We start from the raw sequence: 16,510 nt of genomic DNA, 5'->3' as shown, positions 1-16,510 counted from the left end.
TGTTATTTTCTACCCATATTTTTGCATTTTTTGGTTTGTTTGAAAGAAACTGGATGTTTTTTGTTGGATTTTTTGTCCTTGTGTGTTTGAGGCTAATGATTTGTATCCAATATTTTAGTATGTACAGTGGGGAGAACAAGTATTTGATACACTGCCAATGGGTTTTCCCATTGGCAGTGTATCAAATACTTGTTCTCCCCACTGTATAATTTACACATTATACATATACATTGTATATTGCTGTAGTCTTTTTGTATTGGTAACGTTTTTTCCACCTAATTTCTCTGTATTTCATGTAATATTTTGGATAATATTTTCAAATGTTCCCCCCCCTAATTTTGCGTAAAATTGTTGAATGGTTTCAAATATTTTTTATGTCAAACTTATCGTTTTCTTGTCTATAAATGTTATTTTACTCCTGATACAACTAGTCTAATATTTTGTAATATTTGCATTTGTTGTTTTGTTTGTATTTGTTACTTGATTACTGCATTTTTTTTTGTGCTGCAACGATTAATCAATTAACTCGAGTAATTCGCTTTGAAAAAAGATTTAATTAAATTTTGCTGCTTCGAGTATTCGTTTAATTAAATTGGCGTTGCAATGGTTTGTTTTAAAAGGGTTTACATTTAGTTTTATTGCTTTGGGTGGATGCAATGCCCTCTAGTGGCAACAATGAATATGACATACTGTAACTCATTTCACATGGCTGAATCCAGCTGCTCCTTGTCAAGACCGACATAAGCTAAGTTTTTTTTTTTAATGCATTCGTTCATTAGGTTATAAGTAAATTTAGCCTTATTTTGTGATTGAACGAGCATTGTAAAAAATAAATAAATAAATAAATAAAAAAGGTTAGCATTTAAGCTAGTGGACTTTTGCTATGTAAGTTAGCCAATTGTTCTTTGGTTGTACTTAGATCCTCATTTATCTTTTTTTTTTTTTTTTTAAAATACCGTTTGAGGCTCAGGTATTTTAATTTTTTATGTTCCTTATCCGATTACTCGATTATTCGAACTAACTGGTTCATCGATTAATCGACTACTAAAATAATCGATAACTGGAGCCCTAATTTTTTTTTCCCTGATTTTTTTTTTATTTTATATCTAATGATTCGTCCATTTATTTTTTTGTTATTTATCCCCTAATATTGTTGTATCGTTTGTCTTGTGGTGTAATATTTGCATTTACCATTTTGCATTTCTTAACAGATTTGTTTGTTTTTCATTTGTTTTGTCCAAAGTTTTATTTTAAAATATTTGTGGTTGTGCTTTTTTTTTTTTTTTTAGCTGATTTTGGCATTATTTTTATGGTTAAAAATAGCTTTTTATATTAACACAATTTTGTAATTTTATTGTATTTTATTCTTAATCCTAATTCTAATGTTATTTTCCCTTAATATTGCTGCATAGTTTGTGTAATATGTAGTAATACCTGCTAGTTTGCATTTTATACCTGCTATTTTGCATTTTGAACTGCGTTTTTTATTTTTGTCTGAAATTTTTAAATGTTTTTCTTTTTCTAATAATCAACTAATCTTCATTTTCCTCTCATACTAATGTATTTTTCCCCCTAATATCATTTTATTTTTTTTCTAATGTATTTAGCTTTAAAAACCTTCACCAATAATATTTCTTTATACTTCACCTCAGTCTACAAAATGTAAATGTAACATCGAAATTTCCACCAAAGTGGCGTTTCTCCCTCTGGATGTTCTCAAATCCGCCTAAGAGGTTTATCTCACTTATCCCCTCCAGAGACGAGACGGAGCTACCGCAGTCAATTCCCAATGACTTCCGACTACTTCCTGGATACGTTTCAACGCTTCGCCGGCATCTTATTATATCATTAATGCGCCGACACCCCGACATCTTTACTGCCCAAAAAAAAAACAACTGCAGCTGAATGCTCACATAACGGCAGTAGGTGGGTGAGGAGCCCAGTTTCACAAGTCCAAACGGAGGCTATGAGAGCGACCACTGTTCTGCTAGAACAATGGCCGTCTGTCGAAACAAAGGAAAGAGTGAAGACGTTAAGTCATGCAATTTATCGTCCTGACTTTTAAAATGGGAAAACAAAGGAGGTTTATGGTGTAAGCTCTCACCTCAGAAACCTTCACTTAAAGGTTTGCAACTTAAAGTTACACGTTATGAAAGGTTTTCATCATTTATGGATACCGGATGCTGAAAGTAATATCTAGTCTGACAGGGTGGTGGCGCTAACGGTCAAAAGTAGGGTCAGAAATCTGTTTATTTTTAATTAACTTACCATAATGGCCCGAATATAAGACGCTGTTTTTTGCATTGGAATAAGACTGAAAAAGTGGGGGTCGTCTTATATTCGCAGTCTAGACATTATACCCATTCACAACGCTAGATGGCGCCAGATATCATTGAAGCGATGTTCTGTCATAACAGATCTCAGCTACTCTCAAGTTTAACCAGTTTGCATTATTTTATTGCAATGTTTTTCCTTATTCAGATTTGTTTCAAGACAACAGTTACAGTTAGACTTCACTTTGATGGTTAATGCAGTTATTGCAATTTTGTTGTTTTATCACAATAGACTGGTTTATTTACATTTCAAAAACCAGAAGCCATTCATTTACGAATGTGATTGCACTCTAGTTTACATATTTAAATGTTCAGATATTAAGATTTGAATGAGGCAAAATAACATGCTTTTTCTCTCAAATATATTGTTATAATAATTTGTTTCGGATGTACTGTAATTATTTTCTGTATAAAAATGAATTTGTGTTCAAAAAGTCTTTTTTTAAACTTGAGTCTTGAAAAAGAGGGAGTCGTCTTATAATCAGGGCCATCTTATATTCAGGCCAATACGGTAATTAACAAATCCATTTCGACAGGGATGGCTGGCATTGAGTGTAGCGCTGAAACGATTACTCGAATATCTGCGCCAAACTTCCCGTGCTTGTTGAGAGTTGTACCCTGAAGGGTCCTGTAGGGCTCATTTGCATCAACCCAACAGCGCCAACTTGTGGCAACAGAAAGTCACTTATTTTACTTATACATGCCCAGTTCTTTTCAGGTTGGACATTGTAGGTAAAAGACCTTTTGTAATACTACATTTTAAGGCCCATGTCACATGTCTCTGTCTTCTTCACCCTTTCTCCACCATTAAAAGGAAGTAGATTAACATGCCTAAGTCCCTCAAATATATAGGCGCAGAATTTGGCACACTTGATCGAATAAACCCAATTAGAAGATTCATTTTGGTCTTGAATAAGGCCGTGGCCGCCTCATTTTTTGAACGACCCTCTTCAATAGGGGTTTTTCCTCCTAGCTGTTTGAATGTATTTCCATTTTCCAAACCCAGAAAAAGAGGCAAGTTTCGAGATGATCCGCCACCAACTTGACCTGCGTGCCATCAGAGTTGCGTGACGTCCGAGTTGAGCCAAACTGCGAGGGCCTGTTGTTATAATTGCTCTTTACTTAAAAAAAATGATTTATCCAATTACTCGATTAATCGATGGAATTTTCAGTAGAATACGCCATTACTAAAATATTCGATAGCTGCAGCCCTTATTGAATGATGTTTCACTGCCATTGCCAGGGATAGACGTCCAATCCAATTTGGCTAGGGAGGTCTGACAACAATCAAATGCACAATAAGGACAAGAGTTGTCCTGATTACATATTTTTGCACTCGAATTCGAGTCCAAGTCACCTGATTTACCGATCCAATACCTTTGCAATTTAGTAATTTTTAAAATAATTTGTTACAAAACATTTTGTGTTTACTCTGACCATATCCTTGTACATCTTGATTATTTTATGTTTTGTAGCCATAAAAAAAAAAAAAAAAAATCTTGGAAACACAACCGCTTTCCACCCAATTCCGATCTTCTAAAAATGTTGCGTAGTACAAAAAAAAAAGTTGCTGTTTTTTTGTTAATTTTGACGATATCCATGAACATCTTATTTTGTTGCTTTGTAGCCCTTAAATTAAAAAAAAACCAAAACGATATCTTAAAAACTCGATCGGGCCCGATTTCCGATCACGTGATCAGATCGGGGACATCCCTAATCAATATACCTCTGGATTATTAACTCATTCACTGCCATTGCCGGCAATAGATGTCCAACCCATTTCACCGCCATTGCCGGCAATAGATGTCCAACCCATTTCACCGTGAATGAGTTAATACTTAAAAATAAATGTTTTTTGACCTGATTCCCATTCTCAAAATAACGTGATCGGGCCCGATTTCCGATCACGTGATTGGATTGGGGACATCCCTAATAAGGAGAGATGAAAATGTATTTTTCTACTTTGAGTGAAATGGCTCACAAGTGAGACTGTAAAGTTGAAAAAAATATTACAGACATTCACAAAATATGAAATAGAGAATATAATCAAATAATATGCTAATCAAATAAAAAAGTAAAATAAATATAAAATAATAAATCAATTAAATATAAAAATTTGTTAGTCCATGTTTGTTTTCTATCCATCTATGTTAAATAAACTAATTGAATGTGCACCGGCGGCTATGTCTACTCTTGAATTTTTTAAAAAATTATTTTAATAAATAAAACATTTTTACAAATAAATATCAAAATTATAAAAAATTAAAATCAATTCAATATATGTCTACTCTTGAATTTTTTAAAAATTATTTTAATAAATAAAACATTTTTACAAATAAATATCAAAATTAGAAAAAATTAAAATCAATTCAATACAGAATTGTTTTAATCCTATTTTTTTTTTCTGAGTAGTTTTTTTTTAATCACCAACAGTGGCAGCTAATTTAACAGTAACACAGCATAACAGAAGCCTGAATTTCACCGTGTCACATTTGACCGTCTTACAACACGCTGCTACTGAGATTGCCATGTTTGCACTCAAAGGCTTAAGATAAAGACTGTTGGAATGCAAAGAAAAACACCAAACATATCCCCTATTTTATTGAACAACACACCATGCAAGAGTACCTGGTCAAAACGAAAAAGCAAAGCATTACTATTGACCATCGCCACACCCGGAATGCATTCTTGTGAAGCCAAACAGCGGCTCTAAAAGGGCATTAAGAGTGCATTCGCACCAACTTGAGTGCGGCTGCTGCGTTTGGTCTGCATCAGGTCATGAGACGCTAATGCGCAACTCATCCATGCTCGAAAATTCCACCCTGTTTTCATCATTTCCAGTAGTCATAAATGTAAAAAAAACTAAGTAGCTTTCTCGTGCTGAATTTTCACATGTCAAAATCACATGGTAAACACTTCACGTGTTGTTTTGCTAACACAAACTGAAGCATTTCATTATTTTTTTTAGAATGACCTCAGTGCTACTCTGCCTAATCTATTTGTCAGGGTACTGAGACATTCCACACGGAGTCCAGCAAAGGCGTCCGTGTGCTAAATGTCAGGCTGAAACTACAAAAAATGTCACGTCGGTACGGTTAAATGACAAACACATTCAAAATAAGGGTGTAAATCACAGATTTGAAAAAAAAAGAAAAACAAAATTAGCTTGCACAGTCACTTTGCCCTGTCATACTCTAATCTTTCCTTCCCTCTCTATTCTTGTAATGCTGGTTAGTTGGGAAATCACGGCCTCAGAGTCATAATGATTATTAGAGTTGCACGATAAAAGTATTTTAAAATGATATTGGACAATAACAACATCATTTTTTTTCTAGAGCTGCAACGATTAACTCAAGCAATTTGATTAAAAAAAAGATTCGAATTAAATTTTGCTGAAGTATTCGTTTATATAAAAGTGGCGTTGTAATGGTTGTTTTTGAAAGTGTTTGCATTTAGTTTTATTGATTTGGGTGGATTCAACACCTTCAAGTGGCAACAGTGAATATGACTCATTTTACATGGCTGAATCCAACTGCTCCCTATTAACATCAACATAAGTTTTTGTTTGAGCTAATGTTTTTTTTTAATGCATTCCTAATTTAGTTTATAGGTATATTTTGCCGTTTTTTGTGGGATTATGTGTTTGAACCGTTTGTTAAGAGGACTGTAAAAACAAGTTAGCATTTTATAGCATTTAAGCTAGCAGTTGGTACTTTTGTTGTACTTAGATCCTCATTTTTTTGTTTAATACAGTTTGAATCTCAGCTAAGGTATTTTATATTTTTATGGTCCTTAGCCGATTACTCGAACTAACTAGTTCATCGATTAATCGACTACTAAAATAATCAATGAATGCAGCGGCCCTAATTTTTTCCATTATCGGTTTTGGCCTAATAAGCATGTTCCCTTCAAAGTGAATGTAGAAGCCTTCTTCCTTAGTACAAGGGCTGGTCACAGCTTAGCACAACAGTTATGCTTATTGACCATTAGATGTCTCCACACTAAGATGCTTGGGATTTGGTATGTGAGTGTTGTCATTATATTAAAGTGTTACAATACAATCAGCCATAATATGTTAAGTCCACGACCTCATATAGCGGTATTGGTTTGATATCGGATTTTTGGAGTCTGACAATATCAGGATGTCGGTTGTCGGTTAAAAAGTTGGTATCGGACAACTCTAATGATTATGTAGTGCTACATAGTTTATGTTAATAGGGGTGTAACTCACCAATTTGATGATGTTACACTATCGATTCTTCCGACACCGAACGATATTGCACACAATCAGTTACAGTGGCATGAAAAAGTATGTGAACCTTTTGGAATTTCTCATATTTCTGCTTATAATCACCATCAAATGTGATCTGAACATTGTCAAAATCACACAGATGAAAAAAACAGTGTCTGCTATAACTAAAACCACCCAAATATTTTTAGGTTTTCATATTTTAATGAGGATAGTATGCAAACAATGACAAAAGGGGGAAAAATAAGTGAAACATATTTTAAAATTTTGTGATTTTATATTTTATATTTTTTCAACTTTGGTTTCATCATTCCACAAAATATTTTGCCAAAACTTCTGTGGAGTGTCCTAGTGCCTTTTTGCGAACATTAAACGAGCAACATAGTTTTACATATAGTTGATGTGTGCAAAGAGATGTTGGACTGTGCCAGTGATTTCTGTAAGTCTTTAACGGACACTCTAGGGTTCTTTTTTTCACCTCTATGAGTATTCTGCGTTGAACTCTTGGCATCATCTTTGGTGGACGGCCACTCATTGGGAGAGAAGCAAAAGTGCCAAACTTTCTCCATTTGTAGGCAACTTCTCTGACTCTTGATTGATGAACATCCAGACTTTTCTAAATGGTTTTGTATCCTTTCCCAGCTTTATACAAATCAAAAATCCTTGATCGCATGTCGTCAGAAAGCTCTTTTGACCAAGCCATGATGCACATCACATAATGCTTCTCATCAAGACAATTCTTACCAAGTGTGAGTTTTATAGTGGGCAGGGCAGCTTTAAACCATTTATCAGTGTTTGGGAACACGCCTGATTTAAATTGTTTGGTAAAAATTGGTTTCAAATGCTCTTTATGTCTCCTTAAGCAAAGAGTTTACTTATTTTTCATCCCTTCTGTCATTGTTTGCATGCTATCCTCATTAAAATATGAAAACCTATAAATGTTTGGGTGGTTTTAGTTAAAGCAGACACTGTTTTTTTTCATCTGTGTGATTTTGACAAAGATCAGATCACATTTGATGGCGATTTTAATGCAGAAATGTGAGAAATTCCAAAAGTTTCACATCCTTTTTTTCCCCACCAAAACCAATACTAATTACAAAGCAATTATGATGTTTTTGATAGTTTCGACATTTTTGACATTTGAATGAAAACCCTTTTTTTAAACCACCCGCCATATCTAAAAAACATTTATCTGTGTTTTTGTTTTCCAATTGATTTGATAGGATCGAAATTATGGTAATGTAAGGCAATTGCTTGACCTTTTTTTCTTTTAAAATTATTTTACTATTGTTTTTATTTAATAACGCATGACCTTTTTGCAACACCTACATAGATTTCAAATGGGCCTGCCACTACCTGTTTAGTGTGTGTAACACGCCTTAGTTTGTGAAAGATTTATTGCTAGGTGGCCTTGCCTTGAAGAATTTACATAAACTTTGGACTCAACAAAACGTAATCTTACCACAATCCCAATTTCACACAACTAACACTAAAATATTAACATACAAGACCAAAAAGATGCGGTATATGTGCTCCGACTTTAGTGACAAAATGCTGAAAAACTGTGACTATCAAATTCTGACACACTAAATGAGTCATTTTAACCGATGTCGCCATTCTGGCAAATTAAAGTTACTCAATCGTGCTTGATTTCCTGTTGTTAGATTAAAACAGAAACCCGAGCTTAAAAGAAAAAGTTATCTGAGAGAACCCAACCATGTGACAGCGTGTTTATTTAAATGCCCTAGCTCAATAACAAATCAAACAGCATGTATCGCGAACTTTGACACACTGACTTATATACTGAGCGTGTGTGAAATACTGAGCCTGCCGATATGCTCATTGAAGCTGGCTTGATATCAACTTCAAAGACAGACTTTATTTTGGTCACGCATACTGACAACTAGGGGTGTGACAATATATTGAAATCGGAATTATATTACGATACTTTGTATCCTAAAAGGTTATCAATGTGCTCCTGCCAAGAATCGATATGTCGTTTTAAAAAAGTTTCACAGTTCGAAATAAAAGGAACCAACAGGTTGCTAGTACCAAAATCTTTCCCTACAATAGTGTCTGTGTTAGGTCATTGGCTGCCATTGACGGCGCTAGACGTCCAATCTATTTTGAATGGGCAGGGTCAATGGCACTGAAACCAGAGCATTCACACACTCTTCCCGGTTTTGGAGGCATTTACTGTGAGGAAAATATAGTATTTGAATGTAATATAACATTTGAACACCCTGCGATTTTTCAAGTTCTCCCACTTAGAAATGATGGGCAGGTTTTAAATTTTCATGGAAGGTGCTTGTCTATGGTGAGAGACAATCTAAAGAAACAAAATCCAGAAATCGCAGTGTATGATTAATGAACAATTTATTAGTATTATACTGCTGCAAATAAGTATTTGAACACCTGTGTAGTCGCTAGAATTCTGAGCCTCAAAGACCTGTTAGTCGGCTTTAAAAAGTACAACGAATAAGTGCAGTGGAGGTGGACTTTTTGAGTCTGACTTTTTGAGCTGTATATCTGCTGCATATAAACACCTGTCCACCCCATACAATCAGGAAGACTCCAATTCCTAACATGGTCAAGACCAAAGAGCTGTCCAAAGACACCAGAGACAGAATTGTAGACCTCTACAAGGCTGGACAGGGTTACGGGGCAACTTCCAAGTAGTTAGGTGATATAAAATCCACTTTTGGAGCAATTATTAGAAAATAGAAGAAGCTAACCTCAGACTGGGGCCCCATGCAAGATCTACCTCATAGGGTCTCAACGATCCTAAGAATGGTGAGGAATCAGCCAAGAACTACACTGGAGGAGCTGGTCAAAGACCTGAAAGGAGCTGGGACCACCATTTCCAAGGTTACTTTTGGTAATACACTAAGACGTCATGGTTTAAAATCATGTATGCCACGGAACGTCCCCCTGCTTAAAAGCAGCACACGTCCAGGCCCCTTTTAAGTTTGCCAATAACCATATGGATGATCCAGAGGAATCATTGGAGAAAGTCATGTGGTCATATGAGATCAAAATGGATCATTTAGGTCTTAATTCCACTCATAGTGTTTGGTGGAAAAAGAATGATGAGTACCATCCCAAAAACACCATCCCTACTGTGAAGCATAGGGGTGGTAGCATCATGCTTTGGGGGTGTTTTTCTGTATATGGGACTAAACGACTGCACTGCATTAAGGAGAAGATGACCAGGGCCATGTATTGTGAGATTTTGGAGAATAACCTCCATCCCTCAGTTAAAGCATTGAAAATGGGTCGTGACTGGGTTTTCCAACAGACAGCCAGAATAACCTAGGAGTCACTTTGTAAAAAGCATATTAAGGTTCTGGAGGGGCCAACCCAGTTGCCAGACCTAAATCCAATAGAAACTCTTTGGAGGAAGCTCAAACTCTGCGTTTCTCAGTGACAGCCCAGAAACCTGATTGATCTAGAGAAGATTTGTGTGGAGCAGTGGTGCAAAATCCCTGCTGCAGTCTGTGAAAACCTGGTGAAAAGTTACAGGAAACGTTTAACCTCTGTAAATGTACTCAAACGCTACTGTACCAAATTTTCACATTGATTTTCCCAGATGTTCAAATACTTATTATTAGAGGTGTGCGAAATTTCCGATTCTTAGATTATTCGCGATTCGGCCGAGGAAGATTCGAGAACGATTCACAAACATCCAAATTCCGATTATTGAAATATGTCAAGTAAAACGGAAGTAAAACACACTCAGGGCACCGCGCGGTCTTCGGGACACAATGAGGAACGGAGCGAGAGTAGCTAAACATCATGCTTGTCATTACCCGGCCCCTCGGGTAATGCCAATGCTCAACTCACGGCTCTAGCTCAACTCATGCCGCGAGATAAAAAATGCAACAACATACCTGACTGCTGCCGAAAGCTGCTTCAAAGTACGTCCACAACACATAATGTTAAGGTAGATATCATATTTATATAGGACTAGATGTAGTATAGACTCGGTGGCGATACCAGCACATGTAGAGAAAGCTAGATACGGGCGTTAGTAAACGGCCGCCATCTTAAAGCAGTAGACTTCCCTGCAAGGCTGTTGTAGCGAACCTTCCAAGCGAACCTAATTAACTTTTTATCTAAAATACTCCTAAATCGGTAAAATATTGACTTGAATCTATCTCTAAAATAGTTTTAAAACTTTCACATGTCGAAAGTAGACAAAAGGGAAATTATGGAATAACAGGAGCAATTTTAACAACTTTAACGGTTGATTGACAACATTACATTAATTGAATGTAGTTTAAAGCTGCTGATACAGAATGGAGATTTGAGTATATTATTTATTGTTTTTAACTGTTAACTTGATAGTGAAATAGTTGTTTATTTAAGCCTGCGAGGCTTTTTTTTTTTTTTTTTTTTTTTTTTAAACAGTTTTTGTAACTAATGTACAAAACATTAGCAGCTAATAGCGGGGGGGGGGGGGGTGTCATCAATAATCAATTTATAATCGAATTGTAGCCTCTGAATCGTAATCGTAATCGAATCGTGAGGTGCCCAAAGATTCCCACCTGTACTTTTTATCCTCCCCGTATAGGTCGCCTCATGTTCATTTTAGGACATTTACAGGTCAATTCCTGTTGATTTTAAATCACTTCATATTCATTTGAGGACATTCCAGGGCCACTTCCTGTTCAATAACCCAAAATCAACAGGAAGTGATCCGTAAAATGCCCCAAAACCAACAATAAGTGACCGAAAATCTACAGCAAATGACGTGAAATGCCCCAAAATGAACTCATTGCCTGGCATTGGGTGCCGCTTGAAGTGGGAGGGATGGCAGCGAATGAACGAATGTTCATTCGCTGCCACCCTCCCACTTCAAATGGATTGGACGTCTACTAGTGATGATCTCATTCCAATTCAATATATTATATATTGCAGAATGATTTCCCGACCCATGTTTCGACAAATGTTGTATTACACATAACACAAATTGTACCGTGAGGTACAAAGAGGTTCCCACCCCTACAGGCAACAATCTAATACTCAGCCGTGAGCTCTTATTGATAGCTAGCTAGCGCTCTTAGCAGGGAGGGTTAATGGATGCAGTGAAGTTAGGTAATCAATGGGTGGAACAATGCCGGGGCGGCGTTGCGAAAGCGCGTCAAGCAGTAGCAGTACAAGAGTGCGAGGTGGAGATAACCTTCACATTAAGTGTTTTGGCTTTATCTCAAGTCTCTTACGAGGGTGGACCCCCGCCCCTTGTGCAATCGCTGAGTTGTACAAGGCCGTCGCTCTCACAGTGGGATAACCAGTCTTGTTTAAATCACTTATTTGCTTAGTCATCCTTTTTTTTTTTTTTTTTGAATAATTTATATTGTTTACAATCATGAACAAATGGCTGTCAACCTAGCTGAGTAGATCTAATTGCCTGGTTGCTAGCAGCATTTCGTATGGTTTTCGTAAACATTAAAGACAAATTTTAGTCTTTTGCGAAACTAGCATAAGCTTTTTCAGTAAAACTTAAACAAGTTTTGTCTTCAACAAATCTAATGTACTCATTTCACAAACAAACATCAAATGTTGTCAAAATATCGGAATTCCGTATCATTAAAGAATGTGTTTTTTTTGTAAACAATTATGTTAAGAGTCTTCAAAATGTTGTTTTCGTCAAAAATGACGATAATATATCGTCGACGAAGATTTTTTTTCATGACGACGTAACCATAAATGTAACTTGTTGCGTTAGCATTAGCTTGGCAACCATCCTCTGAAATGCTTGGACATTTTTTATGTATGTGGCTTCTAAGTGGGTTTAATTGAAAATAATGTACTGCTTTTCCTGCTGAGTGTGTATTATCATTACCAAGTTGGCGTTGCCCTTGTAGAAGCTACAGTATGTGCTCGTCTGTCTATGTTCATTCAAAATTGTTGGAAAGCTTTATTTATTTCGGGACTAAAACTTTTGAAATGTACAGAGGAAAACATTTTGTGTAGCTGTCGGCTGAAACTTTCATCAACTAAAACCAGACGAAGACTTTTGAAAATGACTAAAATATGACCAATAAGTATTTACGTCCATAAAACTAAGAAAAAAATGAAAAGGATTGCCAAAAAAACATTTCTTCCACATGACTAATATAATTGATTTTCTAAGGTAAATGCATCTTTAACGTAAATGTGTATTTTTGTAAACATTTTTTTTAAAAGTACGATCTACGTAAAACTGTGTGAGGTGCTGTTTTGTCAACTTTGACGACAACTTCAAGTCTACAATAAATTTTTGGGGGGTAAATGTTAAAAACAATTTTGAGTTTTCAGTTTACTTCGCCAAAGATGTTTGTAACCACTGAAGACTGATTAGTCCTTTAGGAACATGCTGTCCTGAAATAACGACAATACTTTTGAGTCAAGAACAAATTTAGCAACTAGTACTGCAACGATTAATCGATTAACTCGAGTAATTTGATTAGAAAAAAACATTCCAATTAAATTTTGCTGGTTCGAGTATTTGTTTAATTAAAGTGGCGTTGTAATGGTTTGTTTTGAAAGTGTTTGCATTCAGTTTTATTGATCTGGATGGATACACTGCCCTCTGGTGGCAACAGTGAATATGACATAACTCATTTCACATGGCTGAATCCAGCTGCTCCCTGTTAAGACCAACAGAAATTTTTGTTTGAGCTAATGTTATTTTATGCATTCGTAATTTAGTTTATAGGTATATTTAGCTGTTTTTGTGGGAATATGTGTTTGAACCATTTGTTAAAAGCATTGTTAAAAAAAAGTTAGCATTTTATAGCATTTAAGCTAGCAGACTTTTGCTACGTAAGTTAGCCAATTGTTTTCTTGATATACTTTGATCCTCATCTTTTTAAATTTTTTTTATTACATTTGAGGCTCAGCAAAGGTATTTTAATTTCTATGTTCCTTATCCGATTACTCGATTATTCAAACTAAATAGTTCATTGGTTAATCGACGACTAAAATAATCGATAGCTGCAGCCATATCAGTAACATTTAATAAAAAAGACACATAATATTAAAACGTTTTTGTAAACATCGTAGACAATTTGGACTTGTAAACAAACTTTATGGGCGTTTTATCGTAAACGATAACGACAATTTAGAATCTTCCACTGACTGAATAAAGGGAACCTCGGACTAAAGAAGAAATAAAATATGTTATTAGAAACACATAAAATATAGCCATTGATTTAAAAATGTATAATATTTAGTACATGTTTTGACCTACGGAGGGCGCCATCTTTAAGCATGCAATGGACACTCGGGGTGATGACGTAGATTGTCACTGTCACTCGACGAATACTACTGGGTGACTGCAATTCCTTCTACGCGGCGAAACCTCCAACACATGCGCTCATCGGTTAAAACCGTTTTTTTTCCTACTCTCGTTGTGTCTCACCCCGCCTTTCCTGTTCATTTTGCTTTTGCTGCTCATTTTGTGAAATATCGACAGGGCTGTCATGCTCATTAATGTTCCACTCGGGTTCAAATTGAAAGGGTTGAACAGATAGCATGTTGCCAGAGCAGGGGTTCTTAACCTGAGTTCGATCGAACCCCAGGGGTTCGGTGAGTAAGTCTAAGGCAGGGGTAGCCAACTCAGGTCCTCGAGCGTCCCTATCCAGCTTGTTTTCCATGTCTCCCTCCTTTTAAAACACCTGAATCAAATGATCAGCTCATCAGTAAGCTCTGCAGGAGCCTTATAATGATCCTGGTTATTTGAGTCAGGTGTGTTGGAGGAGGGAGACATGGAAAACAAGCTGGAGAGGGGCCCCCGAGGACCGACGTTTGCTACCCCTGGTCTAAGGGGTTCGGTGAAAGTAAAGAAATGCAGAGCCCTATTTTCGTACACTAATTAAATCAAGGCAAAGTGAGATTTTAGACAAGGTTTTGGACTGGTTTGCTCCCAATTTACAGGCTAAATACATTTCTTTTAACTGCAAATCCTCAATCTGATGGGAGGAGGAACTGGTTTGCTCAGGGGAAGGTTGACTCGCACTTGATATGAGGGAATACAACAGACCAATGGGCAACCTGGTCACAAATTTTGACCCGTTTATAAAACCTGCTGTCAAAATGAGAAGAATTTTGAAAGGGAATTTGCTTAATTATTGGCTTGCTAACTTAGATATATTGATTTGGAGTTTGAAAATAATTGCTTTATTATCTAACGCCGAAGGTTCTGTGCCTTGTGCAAATTCAAAGAACCACTACGCTAGAGTCATACTCTGGAAGCCCGGCAGCGTAAAAGACCTACAAATCTTTCTATTCGTGGATTCCTTTGACTATTTGGCTGCCATTGACAGTGTCAGACGTCCAATCCAATGGAAGTGAAACCTGATCACTCAATTCCAGCCATAATTTGATGTCTATCACTGTCAATCAATGACGTAATGTAAGTATTTTTGTGAAAACTGAGAACAATTTTGTGTTTTCAGTAAAAAAAGTAAATTTATATGAGTGAAAATATTGCATTGCTGCCACTGTCACTCAAAAGTGAGCCTTTATTGCCAAAATTTTGTAAACTGATGGTGCAGGGGTTCCTAATGAAGTGTTCCGTCTGGTTCGTAGTGGGATGGGGGCTGCGTGCAGCACACCACAACGGCAACATATGCGTTCTGTACATTTAATCCCCCAACGAGCGATCAACCAACCTGTTCTTTTCGCTTCTGCCATCGTCCGCAAGGGCTTTCCTCCAGGATCTCGCTTTCATCCTCGCTCTCTTCCTCCTTTCCCTCAGATCCCGATTTCCTCTCCGGGACGGACATCGTCATCTTCACGCCGTTTGATGTTTACAGATTCACCACCACCAGGAGGCCACCCCCTCCTCCTCCGCGTGAGACCCGAGGGACGACGCTCTCGCTCGGCCGGCGTTTCGCTGTCTCTCGGTGTGGATAGAACCGTAAAACAAGCTTCCCGGTTGGGGGAGACGTCACACCCCCCTTGCAGGTGACAAAAAAAAAACGCAGACACCCTGGAAGGAGGCTCGCAAGCTTGGAGAAAAATCGGGGAAACTCGCTTCTTAGCTTCCCGGGGACGGTCCAGGCGAGGCGGGAAGATGCAGAGAGCTCCCTCGGGGAGTTGGTGGTCGCATGGCTCGCCGGTTTTTATGGACGAAGGTTAATGTTCCGAGTTATATTGCGAATGGTAGCATTGTGCGTCTCTGTGTGAGCAGCCTGGGGAGCGAGAAGGAGCGAATGGAGCACTTTTACCGTAATGGCGTGTAATACATACTGTCAGAGCACCTGGATTATAAAGACGGAAGGAAAACATACGGGTACTTTGGAGGCGGAACGACAACATCCGGGCGGTTTAAAAGGCGGGGTCGCCATTTTGCCTTTGGGCAGGCGAATCACAACAAAAGACACTTTTTCCACACAAAATAGTATGCTTTTACGCAATTATTGGGGGGGTGCTGGGTAAATCTCTCCACATATAATATTCGTATTTTTTACCTATCGTTTTTCTGCCCAAAACGTACGGTTTCACCAAAATTTGAGAAAAACTTACCCCGTTTATGTCATGACAAGTACCGTGATCCCTCGTTTTTCGCGTGTGTATGTGTTCAATGTATTCAGATTTATCATTGGAAAGAGACACATATAAGACATATTTTTTTCACTGTTTTTCCCCAAAGTATAATTTAAAAAATCATGTATCAGTGATCCCTTGTTTTCTGCGGTTAATGGGATTGGGGACCAGAACCCACCGCGAAGGAACACCCCCAAGAAAATATTTGTTTACAAAAATGTTTTTTTTTGTGTGTCTGTGTATGTTCAATATAATTATTCAAATTTAGCATTGGAAAGATATATATATATATATATAAAAGACATCTTTTTCACTTTTTACCCAAAGTATAATTAAAAAAAAACCTTGATGTATGTATATATTAGGGCTGTCAAAATTATCGCGTTAACGAGCG

At 37.0% G+C, this 16,510-nt stretch overlaps 1 protein-coding gene across 1 annotated transcript in view; it reads right to left on the bottom strand.

Moving 5' to 3' along the window:
- The window catches only part of nrbp2b (nuclear receptor binding protein 2b), a 48,258-nt gene extending 32,403 nt beyond the window's left edge, over positions 1-15,855 (bottom strand). Inside the window, exon 1 of the mRNA XM_057824346.1 lies at positions 15,240-15,855. Within this exon, the coding sequence (XP_057680329.1) occupies positions 15,240-15,359 (120 nt within the window). The 5' untranslated portion in view covers positions 15,360-15,855. The remainder of the gene's footprint in view (positions 1-15,239) is intronic.
- Positions 15,856-16,510: the final 655 nt, after the last annotated feature.

This window comes from Corythoichthys intestinalis, chromosome 20 (genome assembly GCF_030265065.1).
Source record: "Corythoichthys intestinalis isolate RoL2023-P3 chromosome 20, ASM3026506v1, whole genome shotgun sequence".
NCBI classification, from domain to species: domain Eukaryota; kingdom Metazoa; phylum Chordata; class Actinopteri; order Syngnathiformes; family Syngnathidae; genus Corythoichthys; species Corythoichthys intestinalis.
The sequence above is the reverse complement of the archived record's forward strand: the minus strand, read 5'-3'. Positions and strand labels throughout refer to the sequence as shown.